General features: G+C 31.1%; 1 protein-coding gene across 1 annotated transcript in view; it reads right to left on the reverse strand.

Moving 5' to 3' along the window:
* LOC111626612 (CLIP-associating protein 1-like) overlaps positions 1-20,605 on the reverse strand; it is a 156,998-nt gene extending 136,393 nt beyond the window's left edge. The window contains exons 1-4 of the mRNA XM_023370048.1: positions 20,369-20,605; positions 11,379-11,470; positions 5,578-5,653; positions 1,466-1,566 (exon numbers count right to left, since the gene is read on the reverse strand). Coding sequence (XP_023225816.1) covers positions 1,466-1,566; positions 5,578-5,653; positions 11,379-11,470; positions 20,369-20,605 — 506 coding nt within the window. The remainder of the gene's footprint in view (positions 1-1,465; positions 1,567-5,577; positions 5,654-11,378; positions 11,471-20,368) is intronic.
* Between the last annotated feature and the right edge of the window lie 942 nt (positions 20,606-21,547).

Raw genomic sequence — 21,547 nt, forward strand, 5'->3', positions numbered from 1 at the left:
GCAATTAACTGAATTAAACAAGATCATGTGCTAGGCCACAAGAAGATGGATTTCACTTCATGAGATTGAAAAAAGAATGAGTCAAGACATGTTCACCAGGTAGTACTATCAGAAGACTGGGGTCTGGACCCACCTAGGTTACTAGAAAGAGAGAAGATTGGAACATTACATAAGATGTTGCTGGCAGATCAGAAGGAATCTATGGTGGATATTTGAACAGCAATGGCACTCAATGTCACAACAAGAACTATTTAGAACCATCTACTGGAAAGTTGCCTCTATTCCAAGTGTACTATTGCATGCCACTATAAAATATGTCTTCAGTGGTGTTGCACAAGAGCCCATTGGAGAGCAGGATGGAATTCCATGATATTCACAGACAAGAGCAATTTCTTGCCTTGGTAGCAGTAATGGACTTCAGATCAGGAGAAAGCCGGAGATATGTGTTGGCAAACAGCATACATCATCAGTATACCAGTCCAACCCTAGCTAGGCATCATGGTCTGATGAAGGATTTACAATAACAGGACTCCCTGATAATTATCTCAAACACAATAACAGCAAACTTTTACATCAGAGTGGTGATTGAACCAATTGTTCTACCATTCATGAACAATATTGAAGGGGGCCTATTTCACCAAGATAATGCTTGTTCCCACACATGTGGCTGCAGCCCAACATGCTCTTCCAACTTTGCTAGCCATATGTTACCCTGGCTAGCAAAGTTGCCAGATCTTTCATCAATAGAGCATTTGTGGGATAAGACTAGATGTCAGATCCAGGCTCATCCACAACCAATAACAACCGTTGCCAATCTGACCCTACAGGTGCAGTAGATATGGAATGTCATCCTATAAAATGACATCCAATACCTCTACATTCAAATGCATGCACATGTGGATACCTGCATTCAACATAATGGTAATTACAGTAAGTAATGGCATAAACAATATTCAACTTTCATGTGGTGCTGCATGTAGATTTTGTAAGTTATACTCTCAAAGCTCATATCAATGTAATAAATCATGTAGATAAATATTCTATGTAATTTTCATTCATCTGGTATAACTCCTTGATGTTGGAATTTCCATTTCTGGCATTACTTTTTATTACTTGATCCTTTAAGCCCAAAGTGTAACTAGTATAATTAATTTATTTTCTTCATAAATAAAACTCTCTTTTATCAATTATGCCAATATGTAAAAATAAAAATTTCCAACAATTATCAAATTTTTGGTTACTACTTTTAAAATAATGAAGGACTTTAGTCATGTTATACCTAAAACTTTAAATGATGATTTGAAGCAATATAAAAATATTAAGAGAGGATATTTAAACTCAAGTTTTATTAATCTTACTACTTCTGTACAATAAATCCATCATTGTAAATAATAAATTTATTAATAATCTACACATATAACATATGAATTAATGTTAAAATGATAAATCTTTCTATAAAACTTACCTTGCTGCTGGTAAACTATGCTTTTTTGTAATATCAATTCTAACTTTTTCTCCAACATGTCTATAAATTTCTACAAGCGTATTAACTGCAGTGTCACGAACCTAAATTAACAATAAAATAATAATTAGTAAATAATAAAATAACACTTTGGTATAAAAATAAATAGAAGAGTCAATTATATATTACATTACAAATTTTACAAATTCTTATTCTAACATACAGTGGAACCCCGATTAACGAACGTCCTGGTTAACGACCAAATCGGTTAACGAACTTTTATTTTGCAAAAATTTTGTCTCGGATAACGAACAAAATTCGGATAACGAACGGTATTTTGTGTCAAATTTTAGTTGATGTTAGGCATGCGCGAGTTAAGCATTGCTTTTCCGAGTGTTTGTGCTATACTTCTTTTTTCAGTTTTGTGATTTATATATTTAATCAATATGGCATCAAAGAAAGAAAAAAGTCATAGTGGCAATAGAAAACGACAACGCGCTATCGCATTTGAGAACGATTTTGCTTAAAAGAGTAAGACAATCAACTTTAGATCAATTTCTTGTTCCTTACGGAAAGAGTTTGTTTGTTAAGTTATGGCAACGCAACACTTAGGCGATCTGCCTAGGGGAATGCCTTCTGGGAAGTGTTTTTTAAGGGGAAACTGGCCCCTATTTAGGCGTTACAGACATGGAGAAAACCCAAAAAACTCCACGTGGCCAGCCCGTTTGAACGAGGTGCGAACCCCCAAAAGAACTCCCCGTGTTCAAGGTACTAAGACCACTTAGCCACTGGTGGTTTTTTTTTTTACCGAAAGAGACTTCGACTCGAAGAATCTTCCGATGAAGTGCTAACCGATATTTTTTTGGAGGAGATTCCCCTTCTAAGAATTAAGGTTCGTGTATCACCACTTTTCTGCCACCAACTACAACAAACGAAGGTATGTACAGTACAGTGCTATTTTATTAAACAAAGTTTACATGCTTGTTGCTGTAATGATAGATACTACGTTTTCCTAATTTTCATCAAAGAAAATCTACTGTGTATTACAAATAAAATCACAAAAATTTCAGAGACTAGAACGGATTAATTGCATCTGCATTAATTTCTATGGGAAAAATTGCTTCGGTTAACGAACAATTCAGTTAACGAACGGTGTCGCGGAACGGATTAAGTTCGTTAACCGGGGTTCCACTGTATATTTCAATTGAATAGTTTAAAAACACATTAATAGAGTAATACATAATATCAGATATGAAAATTATCACATATCAAATAGTGCTAGTATTGATTACTGAAAAATATAGTTTAGTAAATAATTTGTGTTGTAGAGTATCCTCAAATTTAATATTTAAAAAATTATCTTATATTTTGTTTTTAAAATATTCAACAATATTGTATAACTGAATAATTCATAAATTTTGATCAAGCTAAGAAGATGAGATTTGAAATTGAATTTATTATGAAACTCGATCTCAATTAATTTGTAATTTATAAATATTTCAAAAATAAAACTTGAGTATGATTAACCAAACTGATGATGATGAAATATTTCAGCAATTTTACCTTTCTGATAAATACATTTATATATTTAACCACAGAAAAAGTTAGCCTTTGTATTTGAATTCTTACAACCAAATCAAACTAAATAATGCTTTTTAGCATTATTTAGAAATTTTCAATTTTTTTTAAATACAGATTTGAATCTAACTTTTACTTCTTTTTATTACTTTTCAATAATTGTATTTAATATTTTATTGTTTGTATTTATACTAAAACAAATAAAATAAGTTTTTCTATCAATTTTGACTTTATAAAATATTTTAATACAGTAATACCCCGAACTTACGCGATAGGTGGGACCGAGTGATAACCGCGTAAGTCGAATTCGCGTAAGTCAGGGTATAATTTCACAATTTGTGTAAAATCCAAGTCAGATGTATGTAAGTTAATGTTCTCGTTAATCTTATCTCGTCTTTTGATTCGTTCATGGTTACAAGAAATCACCACAAAGAGTCTCTCGAGTCTCTGTAGATATAACAAACACAGAAATAAATAACACAAAACACAAAATCGCGTGGAATCAATGCATAGCTACAAAATAAATTGTAGCTATGTGTCAATTCCACGCGACACATCCGAACAATAGCATGGGGAAAGTGAGTAATCGAGAGTCGCGTGGCACTCAAACAAAAGACGAATCAACAAGATTTGAAAATCGCGTAACTCCGGGTTCGCGTAAGTCGAGGTATTACTGTATATTCTAAATGGTCATGCACACAGGGATTTGAGACATTTATCCCCCTTTTGGAATAATTTAATAACAACTATATTTTTTTTTGTATCAATTCAGTTCCTTTTTAGTATATGGTATTTTTTTGAAATAAAAATACTATAGACTACAGTAAAACATGTTTTCTTTAATGTTAGGGTTACCAGCTATATTTCATAAAAAATAATTCTTTAAATTCTATAATCCTGCATTTTCATACACTCAGTAATTCATGCCTCTACATTTTGTAATAAATTAAAAACTATATTCCCTAAAAATAATCAAAAAAAATTTTTCAAATAAAACAAAAAAAAAAAACATAATTCAGGTATTGTTTAAAAATTATAATACAGATGTAATAATTCACATTATCACATAGGAGAAACAGGAAAAACTTTGGATAAAATATTAAAAGAACATGAAGCTGTTATACACCTAAAATATAAACAATTACATAATTGTCATACAGAACAAACAGGATGTACAATGGATAAAAAGTATATAAGGATTCTACATTATGAAAACAATGTTTATTTATAAAAAAAAATTTAAAGAACATATTAAAATTAGAAAAAGTTCAATTAAAAGAAATAATATAAATACTAGTGAAGGAATGCAAATGTGGCATGACAGCCTTTCTGTAAAGTGATTGTAGATAATACTACAAATGTAATAAATTAAATTTGTACAATGATGTTGTAATTCAACTTAACATGAAGTTTGATTTTAAATTTAGGTAATTTTATCACGTTAGTCCAAAAAGTTTGTTTTTTAATGTATTAGTACAGTAGAGCCTCGAAAACTCGGCCTAATGTGGACCGAAGGGTGGCCGAGTTTGTGAAAATGCCGGGTTATCGGGAATGGGGTTAAAAAATAAGTATGAGTGTTTCCTCAGAAAATACTGTACTGTACTTTTATGTATAGTTTACTTGAAAATACAACAGAGAATAAACTGCCCAAATACCCTTAAACAAAGGAAAAGTACGTCCTTTATGAAGGCATAGAGCCTTTACTACATGAAAATGAAAATTAATGAATACACTGTGTACAGTAATTTACCTGATAAGACAGACCTCAGAAAAATACTTTATGAGGCATAAAGCTGTCTTTACCATGAAAATTAATCAACTAAGGATTTTTTTGCCCTGCCAGGGTGTCGCCGAGTTATCCGGAGTGCCGAGTTATCAAGAGCCGAGTTTTCGAGGCTCTACTGTATTAATTTCTATTTGCTTTGATGAACAGTGATGATTATATTGATTATATTTCATGTCATATACTTGCATACTTCTGTATTTAAATTGCAGTTGCTGTAATAAGAAGGAATTTTTTATTATACTTATTATTTAATTAACTTAGTATTTATATATTTTAAATAATTTCAGTGTTACTCAGGAAAGACCATAAAATGAAAGTTAGTCTGAAATACATTTAACAATGTGTGCACCAGCCAGATAAAATAAAGTTTGAATTTTATTTTTGAATCATTGAATTACTGAGAGCGATTTCATACTTTTGCAAATGTAAAATTATGGAATTTAAAACTTATTTCTTAAATTATTTAAACCAAAATTGCACAGTACTGATAAACATTCTAAATAAATATTTATGTTAAATGTTAAAATAGTCAAATTATAGTAGTCAATTGACTATTACTTTTAATTAAATCTTAATTTTATTACACAAATTTTTCTAAATTTCTTTAATTTATTATATAGCTTGATTTATAATAAACTAAATGAAATTTTCAAAATACATATTTATTAATATTTAATATATAAATCTATCTTTATGTATTAAAATCTTTGTTTAATTAAATCAATTTTATTAATTATATTTTAAGACATACTTGAGAATTTGGATCTCCAACTAATTTTATTATTGCAGGCATTAATTTACTCAAAGTAAGAGATTGAGAACCATATCTATTAAATAAAATTATAATTTAGTTACTTTTCATAATAGGAAAATAAATTGTAATATATATTATATCTATATTACTTAATATCTAATATCAATATATATTACTTAATATCTAAAACAGGGCTTCTTAAAACTTTTCCCATTCATGACCTCTTTTACCCAAAAAACTTTTACACAACCTCCATTATATAGGTATAAAAAAACAGGTTTATAAATAAAATCACTTACTGATGATAAATCATAAAACTTTATTCCAAAACAATTTCTTTGATATACATATATATGATTTTACCATTTATTAATGACAAGCAAATTAACATCTAATGAGATAGACATGCTTGTTTATTTTTACATAAAGAAGTGGCTGAATATTTGCTATTGAAGGATGCAGAGAATCTTCAATGTTTTCCACAAATGACCAATATTCTGATTTTATAATCATTATTGCTGAAAACACCCCTTTCATAAATATAGTACAAAATTTTACTTTTGTCAAATTTTTTGCAACCTCCATATTCAGTTACATGGCCCACTTTGAGGTTGCAATACACAGTTTAAGAAGCCCTGATGAAAAATATTAAATACAAATTATTTTTTTATTTTTATACCATAAATCTTTTTAAAAAAACATTAAATTAATGTGATAATTCTGAAATAACTTGAATAAAAAAAATTTGATTTACAATCAATTAAATGATCAAAATATTACTACTGTAATACTATATTAATTAAATATTTGGTTTCTGCAATGTTTAAAATTATTTCATGAGTCAACATTGACAATAAGGTCCAAGAATTTTCAAATCATAACTTTAATTAATTAATTTCATTTAATGATTTGAATAATAATCTGAACACTTTCATTGATTAATAAAAATAATCAAAATGCAACTCCTTTTCTAAAAATCACCAAAATAATGGTTTTTTAGCTGTGAAAATCATAAGAAATATTTTTACTTATCTGAAAAGTAAAGATACAACAGCTAGTATTCATTCAAAACATTTTTATCTCACCAGATGTCCACTACACCTTATTTTACTGGTAGATGCAAATTTTCTACATAATTGCTGCCATTGTCTAAATACTTGTTAAGTCTAAGTACTAGCTTTTGTATCCTAGAGTCATAGAATTCTACTGCTTTCTGCCAGAACCACATTTCAACTTCATTTTTAATCTCATAGCCATGGAAGCGTCTATCTGAAAAAAACATCTTGCGGGACAAGAAACAAGTGGATGTCACTGGTAGCAAGGTCTGGGCCAGGGGTGGCCAACAGTTTTTTCCCCTGGGCCGAATTGGAAAGAAAACTTTTTCCATGGGCCAAACCAGAAGCTGCCCTAGGAAGATTTTGAGGTGGTGCAAGATCTCATTGTGGTGTCACCCCGTAGAGACTGAATTGTACACAGAGATTACAGATACATTTTTCACATTATCATGCTTTATCAACATTCTACACTGTACTTATGACATTTGTAAAGGAGGGTTGACTCTAAACGCACAGTGAGTTGTTGATGTTTTTTTCTTTTTTTAGGCATCAGACTTTTTCAGCGAGCTATTCAGACTTGAGTAGCTAATATTGAAAGATTGATTGTAGGCCACATAAATTCATTAGACAGGCTGGATCCAGCCTGCGGGCCGTATGTTGGCCATGCCTGGTCTGGGCTGTATGGTGTTATGGTCAAAAACTTCCCACTTGAATCATTTGAGAAGTGTTTTGGTGACAATCTCTGTGTGAACCCAAATGTTGTCATGAAGCAGACAAACACCAATTGTCAACATTCCCCCCATCTGTTTTGAATGGCCCTTTGAAGATGTTGCAAGGTTTGGCGATATGAAGCAGTATTAATTGTGGTGCCATGAGTCAATCAGAAGAATGCCTTTTCTATTCCAAAAAATAGAATCCATCATTTTTTTTTTTTTTTGCTGAAATTGAAGTTTTGAATTTCTTGAGTTTTGGGGAATGCATATGGCACCATTGTACCAATTGTTACTTGAATTCGAAAGTATGGTGGTAAATCCAAGTTTCATCACCCATCACAATTTGATTGAGAAACTCATCTACTACATGTGAGGAAGCCAAATGCAAAGCTCATCCATTTGTTTTGTGTTCCTCCATTAACATTTTGGGTACCCAATGAGTACACAATTCGGTAAATGAGGCGGGCTACAATAGTGTTAAATTTATCTACATCTTAAACAAAGTAAAAAGATCGCTTTTTCCTCCTACTACACTGCATCTCCCAAAAGAATCCACAATAGCCCTTCTCGCAATACCATTTTGTGGTCATGTCACTCTTCGTATTTGCCGTATTTTTAGGCAGCATGCTCTATTTTTGCCAATTTCCCCACAGCCAAATCTTAGGAGGTTGCTGTCCAATGACAGGGATCCTACTTCCATTCTAGAAAGATCGGGGATTTACTCTATCCTATTAGAAAACATGTCGGGTGGTTGCACTCATTATATTGGCGCGACAACAAGAATGTTGTCATGTCGTATTACAAAACATCAGTATTCTATCACAGGGAAAGCAAGAATGAAACTGAGCTCGCTAAAATGGTATTACAACACCAACATACCCCGTTGTGGGATGAGGTGGCCATAATAAGACAGTGCAATAACAGAAATATTATATATATTTGGGAGGACCTCCTTACCAACAAACTAAATCCCTGCAACACCCCCACACTTGATTTGCCCCCTTTGTGGATCAGTTTGTATAATTCTCTAAACCAACATATCTAGCTCCGCAATTTGGAAGCACACAGCACATGCGCATTACAACCGCATGTGTTTTTGTTTGAAAATTATTTTATGTTCTACTGTTGCTTCCATTCCAATACGTTAAAACGCTTGGAACGTTTGCTTGTCAGTTATTTGTAATCAAAAAAGGAATTTAACTGTTTTAACGGCCTGAAGAAGACAAAAATAATTAGCGTCAAAAGCGCTTGTTGGTCTGACGAGTCATTGGTAATTAACGCCTGTATGATAAAAAGTTTATTCTATTAAATAGTCGGCATGCTGTCCACTTTTATATTAGTGAGTACACAATTCCCTGTACCCTAAAGTTAGAGTTGTGAGACACTGATTATTGTTTTTGTAAGACATTACTTATGAGATCCTACATTATTGTGAGACACTGATTTGCATAAGTTGCTTCCTCCGTTCTTTGAAAAAGTTCATCACAAATCACAAATGGCCTACCACTCCTGTGTTTGTCATGACCATTGGTTCTGCCTCCAAAGAATGCAAAGCACCACCACCTCACATTTTGTTAATTCATAATGTTCTCATAAACGGAAACAAATTGTGAATATCCACTAGCACTCATCATTTGAATTGAGTAAACATATGACAGAGCACACTTCACATTTGGCAAAATTCTGAATCAGCACAGCCAGTGTAAACACATGCTACTTGAACCAGACTCAGTGTAGCAATGATAAACCACAAAAAAAGCAAGAAAGATTCAAGATCAAATCTCTGCTTTTACACAATGTATCTTTAATTTTCAAACATGTCATGTGCATTAATTTATATAATGTAAACAAAAACTAAAAAAATGTCAAGTAGAATCCATCTTGCACAGATCATACAGTACATAAGTAACATCATCGTAAGTACATCAGGAACAGTGTGCTGAACAGTTCCATATGCCAGGTAATGCTGAAAGGCAATTTGTCACAATATAACAACATGTATATAATCCTGAATTAGTTTGTTATTTCTTGCAGCATTGACTTCTCAAACAACTGGATGCTTATCATAGTTTTCATCACTCAAATTTTCTCATCCAATTGCAGACCTCTGATACCATTCTGCAACATTTTGATGGGACATACATTGATGGGAATAGCATCCAACATACCACAATAACCTGACAATACATTCCAACAAGTGAAAATGTTTTCATCCACAAAAGTCAAATCAAAATCAAACTTCTTCACAAGAGTACATTTCTAACCTTATCATTATTTGTAAATGCTACATTAAAAGTATTCTACACTTGTGTCTTTCTAACCATTCAGAATTGCCAATCAGAGCTATTATAATCAATTACTTATCTAGTAAAATATGGAACTGTTATTCTTTCTCAACCATTCTGTTCCCCCAACCTAGCTTCTAATACCTTTCTTTTTTACCCAAAATTTTAAAAGAATAATGGTTTGGTCAAAAGTATTCATACAAAACAAATCAAAGAGAATTTTGCAATCCCTGAAACAAATTAATTCTTCTAAATGTTTCCTGAATTGTGAAGATTTTTATTGGAACTCAGGATGAGACTTTTTGGAAAAATAGAGTATAAAAAATTTATTTAATAACACATTTTAATTTTTGATTTATTTCTGCAATTTTTTAAACACAATAAGTGTATCTTGAATTGATTCAAGATACACTTATTGTGTTCAAAAAGTAATTGATAGTTAATATTTATTATATTTTGTNGGAAGTATAACAAATAATAATAAGAAGAATATTATTTTATTGCAAGTAACATAAGTTATACATCACTGTCATCAATAGTATCAAAGTTAAAATCTCCTCACTTTCTATGTTAGGTTCTCCTGAATCAACACTAACACTATTTCAATCGTGTTCCCGAGTTTTAGTTTTAGTCTTGGTTTTAATACTAAAACTATACTAATCAACACTGAATTTAATGTTCAAATCTTCCCTTATGCAATCATACTCAGTGTTAAGTAAATTAAACTTCACTCTGACACTGGAGATGAAATACTAAATACTGAACCTGTTACCGGTGTAATTTGCGTAAAAAAATCTTTCCACAAACGTTTTCGAGCTTTCCAACTAGCTGTTCTTCAGGTAGACAAAAAATTCCGACGAAATACTTCGAAAAATGGAAAGTAGTTATTTAAATAAAAACCGAATCTAAAAATAGAACGCAGATGTTTAAACAAAAAATATGAAACTCGCATAACGAACGATCATTAAGATGGTCATGCGCAATCGTGCGCTGATGTTGCTAGCAGACCTCTGATACCATTCTGCAACATTTTGATGGGACATACCTTGATGGGAATAGCATCCAACATACCACAATAACCTGACAATACATTCCAACAAGTGAAAATGTTTTCATCCACAAAAGTCAAATCAAAATCAAACTTCTTCACAAGAGTACATTTCTAACCTTATCATTATTTGTAAATGCTACATTAAAAGTATTCTACACTTGTGTCTTTCTAACCATTCAGAATTGCCAATCAGAGCTATTATAATCAATTACTTATCTAGTAAAATATGGAACTGTTATTCTTTCTCAACCATTCTGTTCCCCCAACCTAGCTTCTAATACCTTTCTTTTTTACCCAAAATTTTAAAAGAATAATGGTTTGGTCAAAAGTATTCATACAAAACAAATCAAAGAGAATTTTGCAATCCCTGAAACAAATTAATTCTTCTAAATGTTTCCTGAATTGTGAAGATTTTTATTGGAACTCAGGATGAGACTTTTTGGAAAAATAGAGTATAAAAAATTTATTTAATTTTTGATTTATTTCTGCAATTTTTTAAACACAATAAGTGTATCTTGAATTGATTCAAGATACACTTATTGTGTTCAAAAAGTAATTGATAGTTAATATTTATTATATTTTGTAAAATCAAAATTAATAAACGCATTATTATTAATCATTAAACACTCAATACGCATTTAAAGTATTAATTAATTTATATGCAGCAAATATATAAATACAATTAACTACTTACTTTTCTAATGTAAGTTGTAAACATTTTAATATTTCTTCCCTTACTCTCCAATTCTTGTGACTAAAAGCTGGTAACAATTTTTCAAATATATGCTATAAATATAATATGTATATACACATTAATTAATCATAATGCAATATTTACCTCATTTCAAATATAAAATTTTTATAATTTCTAAAAATAAATACATTGCTTTATAATATTCATCTAATACCTCAAATTTTAATGTGCTTTGGAATAAAATTAACTTATCATAATTTTAATGAAATAATGCAAAATAAATGTTGTAGACATTGATTCACATACAAACTTTTAGAATTAATTCATATAATCATCATTGATGAGTTAAAAATGCAAACTCTAAAAGTGATTTTTATAAAATAGTTTTAGTATTTTGCATTTTACATTAAAATTCTATTATAAAGTGTTACTTTTCTGTATAATATAAGTTTGTTTGTTTAATAATGTTAAACTATTTTTATAGCTATAATTCTATTTAATTCTTTAAAAAAAAAAATACAAAAATGAAAGATTATAGTAAGAAACATGATTACTCAAACTTGATAAAACCAGTGGTCTTTCAGTTAAACAAAATTTTCAATAATCCAGAAACTCATTTGTTTTTGTGTTTTAGATACAGCAAGTACTATCTATATGATAGTGCAATTACTGTATTAAAATTTGAGTAAACTAATTTAACATCAAACATTATATTACATTTATGATCTAGTTTTGCACTGCTATAACCAACAGATGATGTACAGTACTGATTTCCAGCAATATGGAGAGTTTGGTCCCTATATTATTAAAAAAATATATTTATTTCTTTTTTAAAACTGTTTTGAATAACTGCATTTTGGACAATCATGTTTCCACTGCATTTATTTCTATTTTTAAATTTAAAATTTCAGTACTTTATAATTTAAACTTTCAGGTAATAATTTTGAATTAGAAAATTGTATCTATGACAATTTGTTATTTAATGTTGAAAATAACAAATAAAATTAAAATTATAAAAATACCGNGGTCTCTCTGGCCAGTGTGATCTGTCCCTTTATATTTCTCACTTTCAATGTATGTTGTGTTCCCTGATTTTTTCTATAATATTCTAAGGGCAATACTTCTTTGTTTAACTACATTTTGTTTGTGTGTGTGAGTGACTCTTTCATTTGGCATCTTTTGTTTATGGGTATAGTTACTGTTACCATAGTTTGGGACACTATCAGAAACTTTCTTACACAAGGTATTCGACAGACAGCATATAAGAACATTAGAGGCCGCAGAAATCTACAGGGCTGACTAAGAGGAACATGCATCAACACAAATTACATTCCCATACTAAATGCATGGAAGTATTATTTACACTCTTAAAGGAAATTATACATTGCTTAATATTCGTCACAGCCGATCTTCGAACCAATTTTTAAAAATTACATGTACAACAAGGCAACATTCTATAAATAGAACAGTTATTTTCGTTTTGATATTTCCTGATAAAGGCCAATTAATTAACAAGTGGCTGAAAACATTCAAATGTTGAATTTGGGTGTTTTGCTGGAAATTTGACGTTTAGATGAGAGTCTAACTTTCTTTATGTTGGGGAAAAAAGACTGCCTAGTTCAGATGATCAGCATTTAGATAATGTGAACTTACCATGACATGTTCCTGTTTGTTTTTGCTTTTCTGAAGATGAGTTTGATAACTCAAAAGTACTTAAAAGCCATATAACTGATGTTTACATACATTCTCATTAAAGTTTTTTCTATCATAGTTTTAGTTACACTAACTTATTACTAATCAGGAAAAGTTAGTTTGCAGTAATTATAAATACATAATAAAATACAACAAATGCTATTGTGTAATATAGTATCAGTGATACTACATTATCACTGATATTGTATTACAAAATAGCATTGCAACCCTTTAAATGGCAAAGTGTACATCTCCACACACACACAATATATGTTCCTGCTGCATGAACTAGGCCTACATTATTGTAAGATGTTTGATATCATCAAGATATTGCTTCACCTATAAAGAAAGAAAAGCATCCTTTTTGGTAGGAAACAGATAAAAATTGCTGAAAATAAAAAATTACTTAGACAATGGTCCAAAAAATTTTTTACAAACTGAGTATACAGTGCATTATGCAATTGGTCATTGTTGTGCAAAGAACCAAATTATCACTATAAAGACTAAATTATTTTTCTTGATGTCTTGACATCTTTTCAGCATAGCATAATGTCAACACTAACACTAACTAGTGTTGACATTATGCTTATTATACAGTATTTCCAAAAATTCAATATGAGACTAATTCTCCAAGTAAATAATCACATCAAACTGCTGTAACTATGATTATTTGGTGGCATGTAAGCCAAAATTTATATGAATGTGGGCCTACATGCGGAATATATAAATAAACAATTTTAAAATAATTTAATGTGATTGGACTACCACCTAGGAACTGCTTTTTAAACATTTATATATACCAAGGCAGATGAGAAGCCTCAATAAAAAGATTGACATCACCTGTAAGACTTTGTTCTTGAAGGTTTGAGAAGGACAAGAAACAAAGATTTAGCATTTCTTCAAGATATGTGAATATTTTTATGTACAAAGTTATTGTCTTTGACCTGTTCTTCTAATACTTTATATTAATTGTAATATATTTTTTATATATAAACAAATTAACATTTAAAATTCAATAATTTTAATATGTTAAATAAGTAAGGACTAGTAAATGTACTCTGTTTAATTTCATTTTTGTATAAATTGAATGAATAAGAACATATAAATTGTAAATGATATAATATACAGTAATAACTTGACTTACGCAAACCCGGAGTTACGTGATTTTCAAATCTCGTGAATTCATCTTTTGTTTGAGCACCACGCAACTCTTGATAACTCACTCCCCTCCACACTTGTTCAGCTTACATGTTCAGACATGTCNTGACCATCTTAATGATCGTTCGTTATGCGAGTTTCATATTTTTTGTTTAAACATCTGCGTTCTATTTTTAGATTCGGTTTTTATTTAAATAACTACGTTCCATTTTTCGAAGTATTTCGTCGGAATTTTTTGTCTACCTGAAGAAGAGCTAGTTGGAAAGCTCGAAAACGTTTGTGGAAAGAAGATTTTTTCACGCAAATTACACCGGTAACAGGTTCAGTATTTAGTATACTCAGTGTTTTTTAAATGCATCAGAAATGCAACATTTCCTGAAAGACTACTGCAAAATTTTTCTGGAATTTTCATACAAGTACTTATGATGTAACTGTAATAGATTAATGAGACTGAGCTAAGTTAACTCCTTATATATTTTCTATTATGAATATTGGTCTAATAGTATTAAAATGACACAATAGAATTAATGACTTATAGTGACAAAGAAATAAGATGCATCATACTAGAGATCACACACTACAGTAATTATGACTTAAGCAGCATGCATATATTACGACAAAACTGAGAAAGGGGGAGGGTGTCAGGAGGGTGTTGATAAATGATGACATAGGGAGAGAGGTCTCTGAGTGTTTATGCATATAAAGTAATTCATTTATTTTGGAATATTCTGTTGTTAATTGACATTTATTGTATATATGATTGCACAAATGGGGATGGGGAAGCAGTGGTGATGACAAATTGTATACAGAATGAAAAATGGGAGTAAAAAAATTAAGCAAAATCTGTTACAATATGTACACACCACCTTATTACAACCAATCTAAGATATGTCCATTTTCAGATACTAAAACCTGAAACAGAGTTTGTCTTACATTTGAGTAAATAGAAATTTACACCAATATTTATTTCCTAGCTTTTGTGAAATAATAATTTATCTTATAAATTTTGTTTATTATTATTGAACTTTTTACTGGTCATTCACAATGGATACTGGTAAATTTATTTTATATTTGATTAAAAGATAGTAAGTAAAATTATTTCAATTATCTTAATTACATTATGTCAATGTCAAAATGATAAGAAATTGTCTCAAAAACAGCACAAAGAAACATTATCACATATATGTAAAAAATAAAATGATTATAAAAAGATTATATCTGTTTATTAAGCAGTAACTTATTTCATAAAAATATTTTTTATTTAAGAAATTTTCAACAGTCATTCTTTCTTCCTTGAGACTACAGATTCCATAAATCTTAAAACACGAAATTTACCTCACTATGTATTTGAAAAACTCACTTTTAAGTCTTATTCCCATAATTAACATGCATTACAAGTTTTAAAAAGTTCTGATATTCAAATTCACTACAATATTTGAAACAAAACAATCTGATGATGAGATAGACATTTCAAACAGCATTTAATCAAGAATAAGGACTTAAGTGACTTCAAAGTTATAGTAAGGTAAATTTGGTATGCCAGTCATTCCTTACCTTCATTTTAGCAATATATAACAACAGTAACAGGAAGTATAACAAATAATAATAAGAAGAATATTATTATTAATTATAAATTAATAATAAAATTTAATAAATAAACAAATGCTATTTGTATTTATAGTGATTTTTAATAAATCTTTGTGAATCTAATTTTTAAACCAAATTTCAGAACAGAGTTGGCTCAAAAATTTAAAAATTCTAGTAAATGTATTCTTTAATTTGATCTAAAGATTTTATAACAACATAAGAATTATTTTTATGAAGTATAATAAAAGTTTCTCTACCTTCTTGCTTTCTATTAATTTTGACTTTTGTCATATATTTTTCAGCAAAACTGTTTTAAATTCATGCAATTTCTGTGATAAATGAAAGTCCAGTAATGTGATAACACTGTTGTTTAAAATGGCCACTTCCATAATACACATTTATAAAGATAAATAACCCAGACTAATTTTCAGTGTCTGGAAATCCTGTCAGTGCAAACATTCTTGTGAAATAATTTCATTATTTGTGAAGTTCTTGGGAAACCTGAGCTTTTCTGATAGAAGGACTAAGACAAATGCCTCTTTTTAAATAAATTTAATTGTGATTTGTTCTGATGTTTTTGCAACACTCTGAGATAACTTTTTCTTTATAATGAAATGATAATAAACTGTTTTGTTTGTAATGTTATGGTAATGATTTTAATTTCTTTAAACTAACATTGGAAAGGTTTGTCAAAATTTTTAGAAAATTATAAAACTAGAAATTAAAAAATATGGAATTTTTCCAATTTCAGTTGAAAACAATAGCTTCCTCTAGGTAATAAGCATATTAAGACACAGTGCTTAATAAAGCAAGGTTTTTCCAAACATGAAATGGCTCAAAATCTCAAAGCAGACAGCAAAACTGAGAAAATAGTACAAAACACCTCACAACATTGTCATGATTCACAACACAGAGCATAGTGATAGGCCAAACAAGGTTACATCCAAGTCTAAAGAAAAGAATTGAATGATGATGATATTGGTATGAATATTTTATCTGTAGCCAATAGTGACTTTTTTTGACCATTATACCCAGCAATCAAAAAAAGTTAGCCATGACTCTATTCAAGATATCTGAGAACAACAGTGTGGAGCAAATATGCTCAAAAACTAAGAATGATCTCAATACTGATGTGTAAAACTGTGACAGACCATATCAAGTTTTATCAGAAGATGGTAACACAAAGTTTCCATAGCTGATAACCAGATAGAGAAGAAAATGTTTGCATACCAATAAATTCCCTTATGAACTTTATCAACTCCTAATGGAATAAATTTCTGAATACTTGTATGAACTTACACAGGAGACCCAGATATCGCACCTCTTATTACACTAAAATTAGGCCTAAGATTGCAGTGGCAAGCTACATTAACAGTTATGGATGCATTGATTTGGTCATTATTAAAGAGAAGGCTACAGTTGATAGTACATACTATCAAGAAAAGATTGTGTCAGTTTATGTCACAATTGCAAAGAAATAATCAGTTTTCTGTAATCAGGAATGGTGTTTTTATACAGGATGGTAACAATTGTAACATTGCACATAAATGAAAGTGTGTGTTGAAAAAAGCTTCCCTACAGTCTTCTGATCTTAATCTGATAGAGCACATTTGGGATAGGTTTCAGAAAATTGTTTTCAAAAAGCCTCACCCATCAAATTATGCAAATTTCAATTAACATGAAAAGAAGGAAGGGAATTCCATTGATTAAAATCAACTAGCAACATTGGTTGAAAGTTTCACTACTCAAATAAAAGTGTCTACAAAATGAAGGTACTATAGTCATACAAGTTACTGAAATGCAATGGTGTATTATAAGGAATAAACAAGTTCTGGCATTGAAATATGTTTATACAAGAAACAAGATTTACAGAACATCAAAGGAGGAATTTTTACACACTTTAGCTAATAATAAAATTTCTACATTAGAGCATACTATAATCATTTTAGTCTTACATAATCAAACCACAGATTATGCTGTTATTACAAATAATTTAAACATAAATAAAGTATTATGTTAACAGTTAGTTTTTAGCGCTGACAATGGCACACGTCGCCAGTGTTTATCGAAAGTTGAAATGATTGAATTTTACAAATAACTAAATTTTCTTTAACTTTGCAATGTGCATGGTGTCCTGCAGTTTATGAACTGCAGAACACCATGCACATTGAAATACCAGTTAACACTAAAACCTATTTACAGTCATCCTTTCTGATAGGGAAAACAGGCGAATATGGATCAGCATTACAATCGCGTGTTTACCGCTTTGGCATTAGTTTTGTAATCGTGTAAAGCCGCGCGGATCGGATCAGTTTTTGCAACTGGTTTACGAGGGAATTTTCAACTTAAAGCTGTGCTCGAAATCTAGGGGATTCGCAATCGGAGGAAGGTAAATAGTGAAGCATTCAGGTAATGGACGGCCGCCATTTCCTGTATGCGTTTTAGCCAATAAATTACCGTGTATTTTAACCAATAGGAGCACTTATATGAAATTTGCCAGTTGATTGTGTAACAGAGACAGAGTAAAAATCGCATGTGTATCGAGAGGACGATGAAGTCAAATTACCGCTTACCGATCGGCGATCGTGAAGCAGATTTGTATGTCCATAAAATGGCGGAGTGATACGATAGCTATAACATCGCTAGCAATGAGAAGGCGCTCGTAGACTCCGTTGTGGTAGGTTAAGTTTGAAATTAATGGTGAATTCAGAACATTCAAAGGGAGAATAACTCAAAATTTAAAGGGTGCTTAAAGACACGGAGAAAACCCGGAAAACTCCACTTCCCAGCCCGTCCGAGCGAGGTGCGAACCCACGATCGAACTCCCAGTGTTCGGGGTACGAAGACCGCTTGGCCACTGGTGGACACAAAATGGGCATGTGGTGAAAGCAAAGGTTTTTCTTAGTGCCCACATGGCGCAAAAAGTTACAAATCTGTCAGTTAACGTTGAGTTTAGTTTGGTTTGATGAGGTACGGCAACACACGCACGGGCGACTTGCCGAGAGATTCCTTCTGGGGAGGACTTTTTACGAATATCCGATCCTTATTTAGGTATTAGGCATTGAAAAGAACTCAGAATTACACCACCCAGCCCGTTGTTTAGGCGCGAACCCACGTCCCTAAAACCAAAGATTTTATTTATATAAACTTTTTAATAAAAATATAAGATTTTATCATATTAATAAATAATCCAAGATAAAAGTAATTAATAAAATAACAAATTAATAAACTAATTTAATTTAATTTAATTACCTAAAAAAAAAAAATAAAAAAACCTTAATCGGCGCCCTTATCGCTTATCCGCCATATTGAATCGGCGAGATATTTGGATATTTCGTTTAATAGTAAGAAATATAATCAAAATGTTACGGAAGAAGAGTATTTTTGGTCAAGTCGACGGTCCGAGTTAAGTCGTAAGGATGAAGTACGTTGGAGTAACGTTTGAAGTAATTATAAGACATGAATAATTCGTGTCGACGTAGAAATGATTGGTTGCAGAATCTTAGAAAATGTGAAGGATTTCAATGCTTTTGACCATTTCTGTTTATATTTGGTGCATTTGCAGCTGGTAAATCGGATAAATCGACCACAGTTAATGTTTTAAACGCATCTCGACAGTTAATTATCAATTAGTGCGTAATGTGTACTTGGTAGTTAAGAAGAATGCATTCTTTGTACTAAATTTAGCATTCTTTTTAGTGTAAAAAAAAAAAAGAAAAACATTCCAAGATGTCAAAACCACCAAATGAGAATTTGACTACGTACAAACTGGTTGTAGTTGGAGATGGAGGAGTTGGAAAATCTGCACTCACCATTCAGTTCTTCCAAAAACTGTTTGTCACCGATTATGACCCGACCATTGAAGATTCGTACATTCAGCATACGGAAGTGGACGGTATCTGGTGTATTTTGGATGGTACGCTCCGTCTTTTATCCGTGTCCTTTTCCCGGTCTCGTGCTTGCTTTGTGAGCCTTCTCTGAAGTAGTGTGGAAAGCGCGTGCGAATTATTGTTTGTGGTTGTAGTTTTTATGATTTCGTGGTTGTCTTGCAATACGACTTGCATTAACCGGTCGACCGGCATGCGTACGATTAAACTTGTGAATGTTTTTGTAACTTTTTTGATTTTCTTTTTGAAACCGTGTCCTGTTTTATATTTGTGGCGTATTAAACACTAGTATTGTGTTTTATTCCAAAGACACATGGCAAATTTTTCATCAAATTCCTTTATTAGTTGAGTCGATACGGTACATTGTTTTGTACTCGTTTCGGGCTTTGTCCCTCTTCAGCTAATAAAGAAATTTGATGGAAAATTTGCCATGTGTCTTTGGAATAAAACACAATACTAGTGTTTACTACGCCACAAATATAAAACAGGACACGGTTTCAAAAAGAAAATCAAAAAAGTTACAAAAACATTCACAAGTTTAATCGTACGCATGCCGGTCGACCGGTTAATGCAAGTCGTATTGCAAGACAACCACGAAATCATAAAAACTACAACCACAAACAATAATTCGCACGCGCTTTCCACACTACTTCAGAGAAGGCTCACAAAGCAAGCACGAGACCGGGAAAAGGACACGGATAAAAGACGGAGCGTACCATCCAAAATACACCAGATACCGTCCACTTCCGTATGCTGAATGTACGAATCTTCAATGGTCGGGTCATAATCGGTGACAAACAGTTTTTGGAAGAACTGAATGGTGAGTGCAGATTTTCCAACTCCTCCATCTCCAACTACAACCAGTTTGTACGTAGTCAAATTCTCATTTGGTGGTTTTGACATCTTGGAATGTTTTTCTTTTTTTTTTTTACACTAAAAAGAATGCTAAATTTAGTACAAAGAATGCATTCTTCTTAACTACCAAGTACACATTACGCACTAATTGATAATTAACTGTCGAGATGCGTTTAAAACATTAACTGTGGTCGATTTATCCGATTTACCAGCTGCAAATGCACCAAATATAAACAGAAATGGTCAAAAGCATTGAAATCCTTCACATTTTCTAAGATTCTGCAACCAATCATTTCTACGTCGACACGAATTATTCATGTCTTATAATTACTTCAAACGTTACTCCAACGTACTTCATCCTTACGACTTAACTCGGACCGTCGACTTGACCAAAAATACTCTTCTTCCGTAACATTTTGATTATATTTCTTACTATTAAACGAAATATCCAAATATCTCGCCGATTCAATATGGCGGATAAGCGATAAGGGCGCCGATTAAGGTTTTTTTAACCTGTTTGATGTTCTCTTTTTACCTGTTTAAATAAGGTCAAGGTTACAACCTATACCTCTTTCTTTTTCCTTCGTCCTTTTTTTTCATTAAATTTTGATAAAAAATAAATTTTACACTTAAATTTATGAATATTATGAAATTAACTAAATCGAAGTGGCACTGATGAAAATATTAACATTCTCTAAAGCATGTTTTATTAATAATAATCTGTTCATTTTTAAGCTAAAGAGTAGAAGAAATCAATTAAATGATGATAATTGAGTTCAAAGGATAAACATTAATCGTTCGTTAATCTGAAAGCACGTGTTTACGAAAAAATAAAAGCACGTGCTTTTTTACAATCGAGTAGTGTCTTATCAATAAAGATTTAAACAAGAGATTTCACCATTAACATAATTTATTTTTATGCGAATTATAATTTAACCTTATTATGTCAATTAAGTGAAAATATTTCTTGTAACCTATATACTTGGTAGA

The sequence above is a fragment of the Centruroides sculpturatus genome, unplaced genomic scaffold, assembly GCF_000671375.1.
Source record: "Centruroides sculpturatus isolate CEXI.00-Female unplaced genomic scaffold, Cexi_2.0 scaffold362, whole genome shotgun sequence".
Classification (NCBI taxonomy): domain Eukaryota; kingdom Metazoa; phylum Arthropoda; class Arachnida; order Scorpiones; family Buthidae; genus Centruroides; species Centruroides sculpturatus.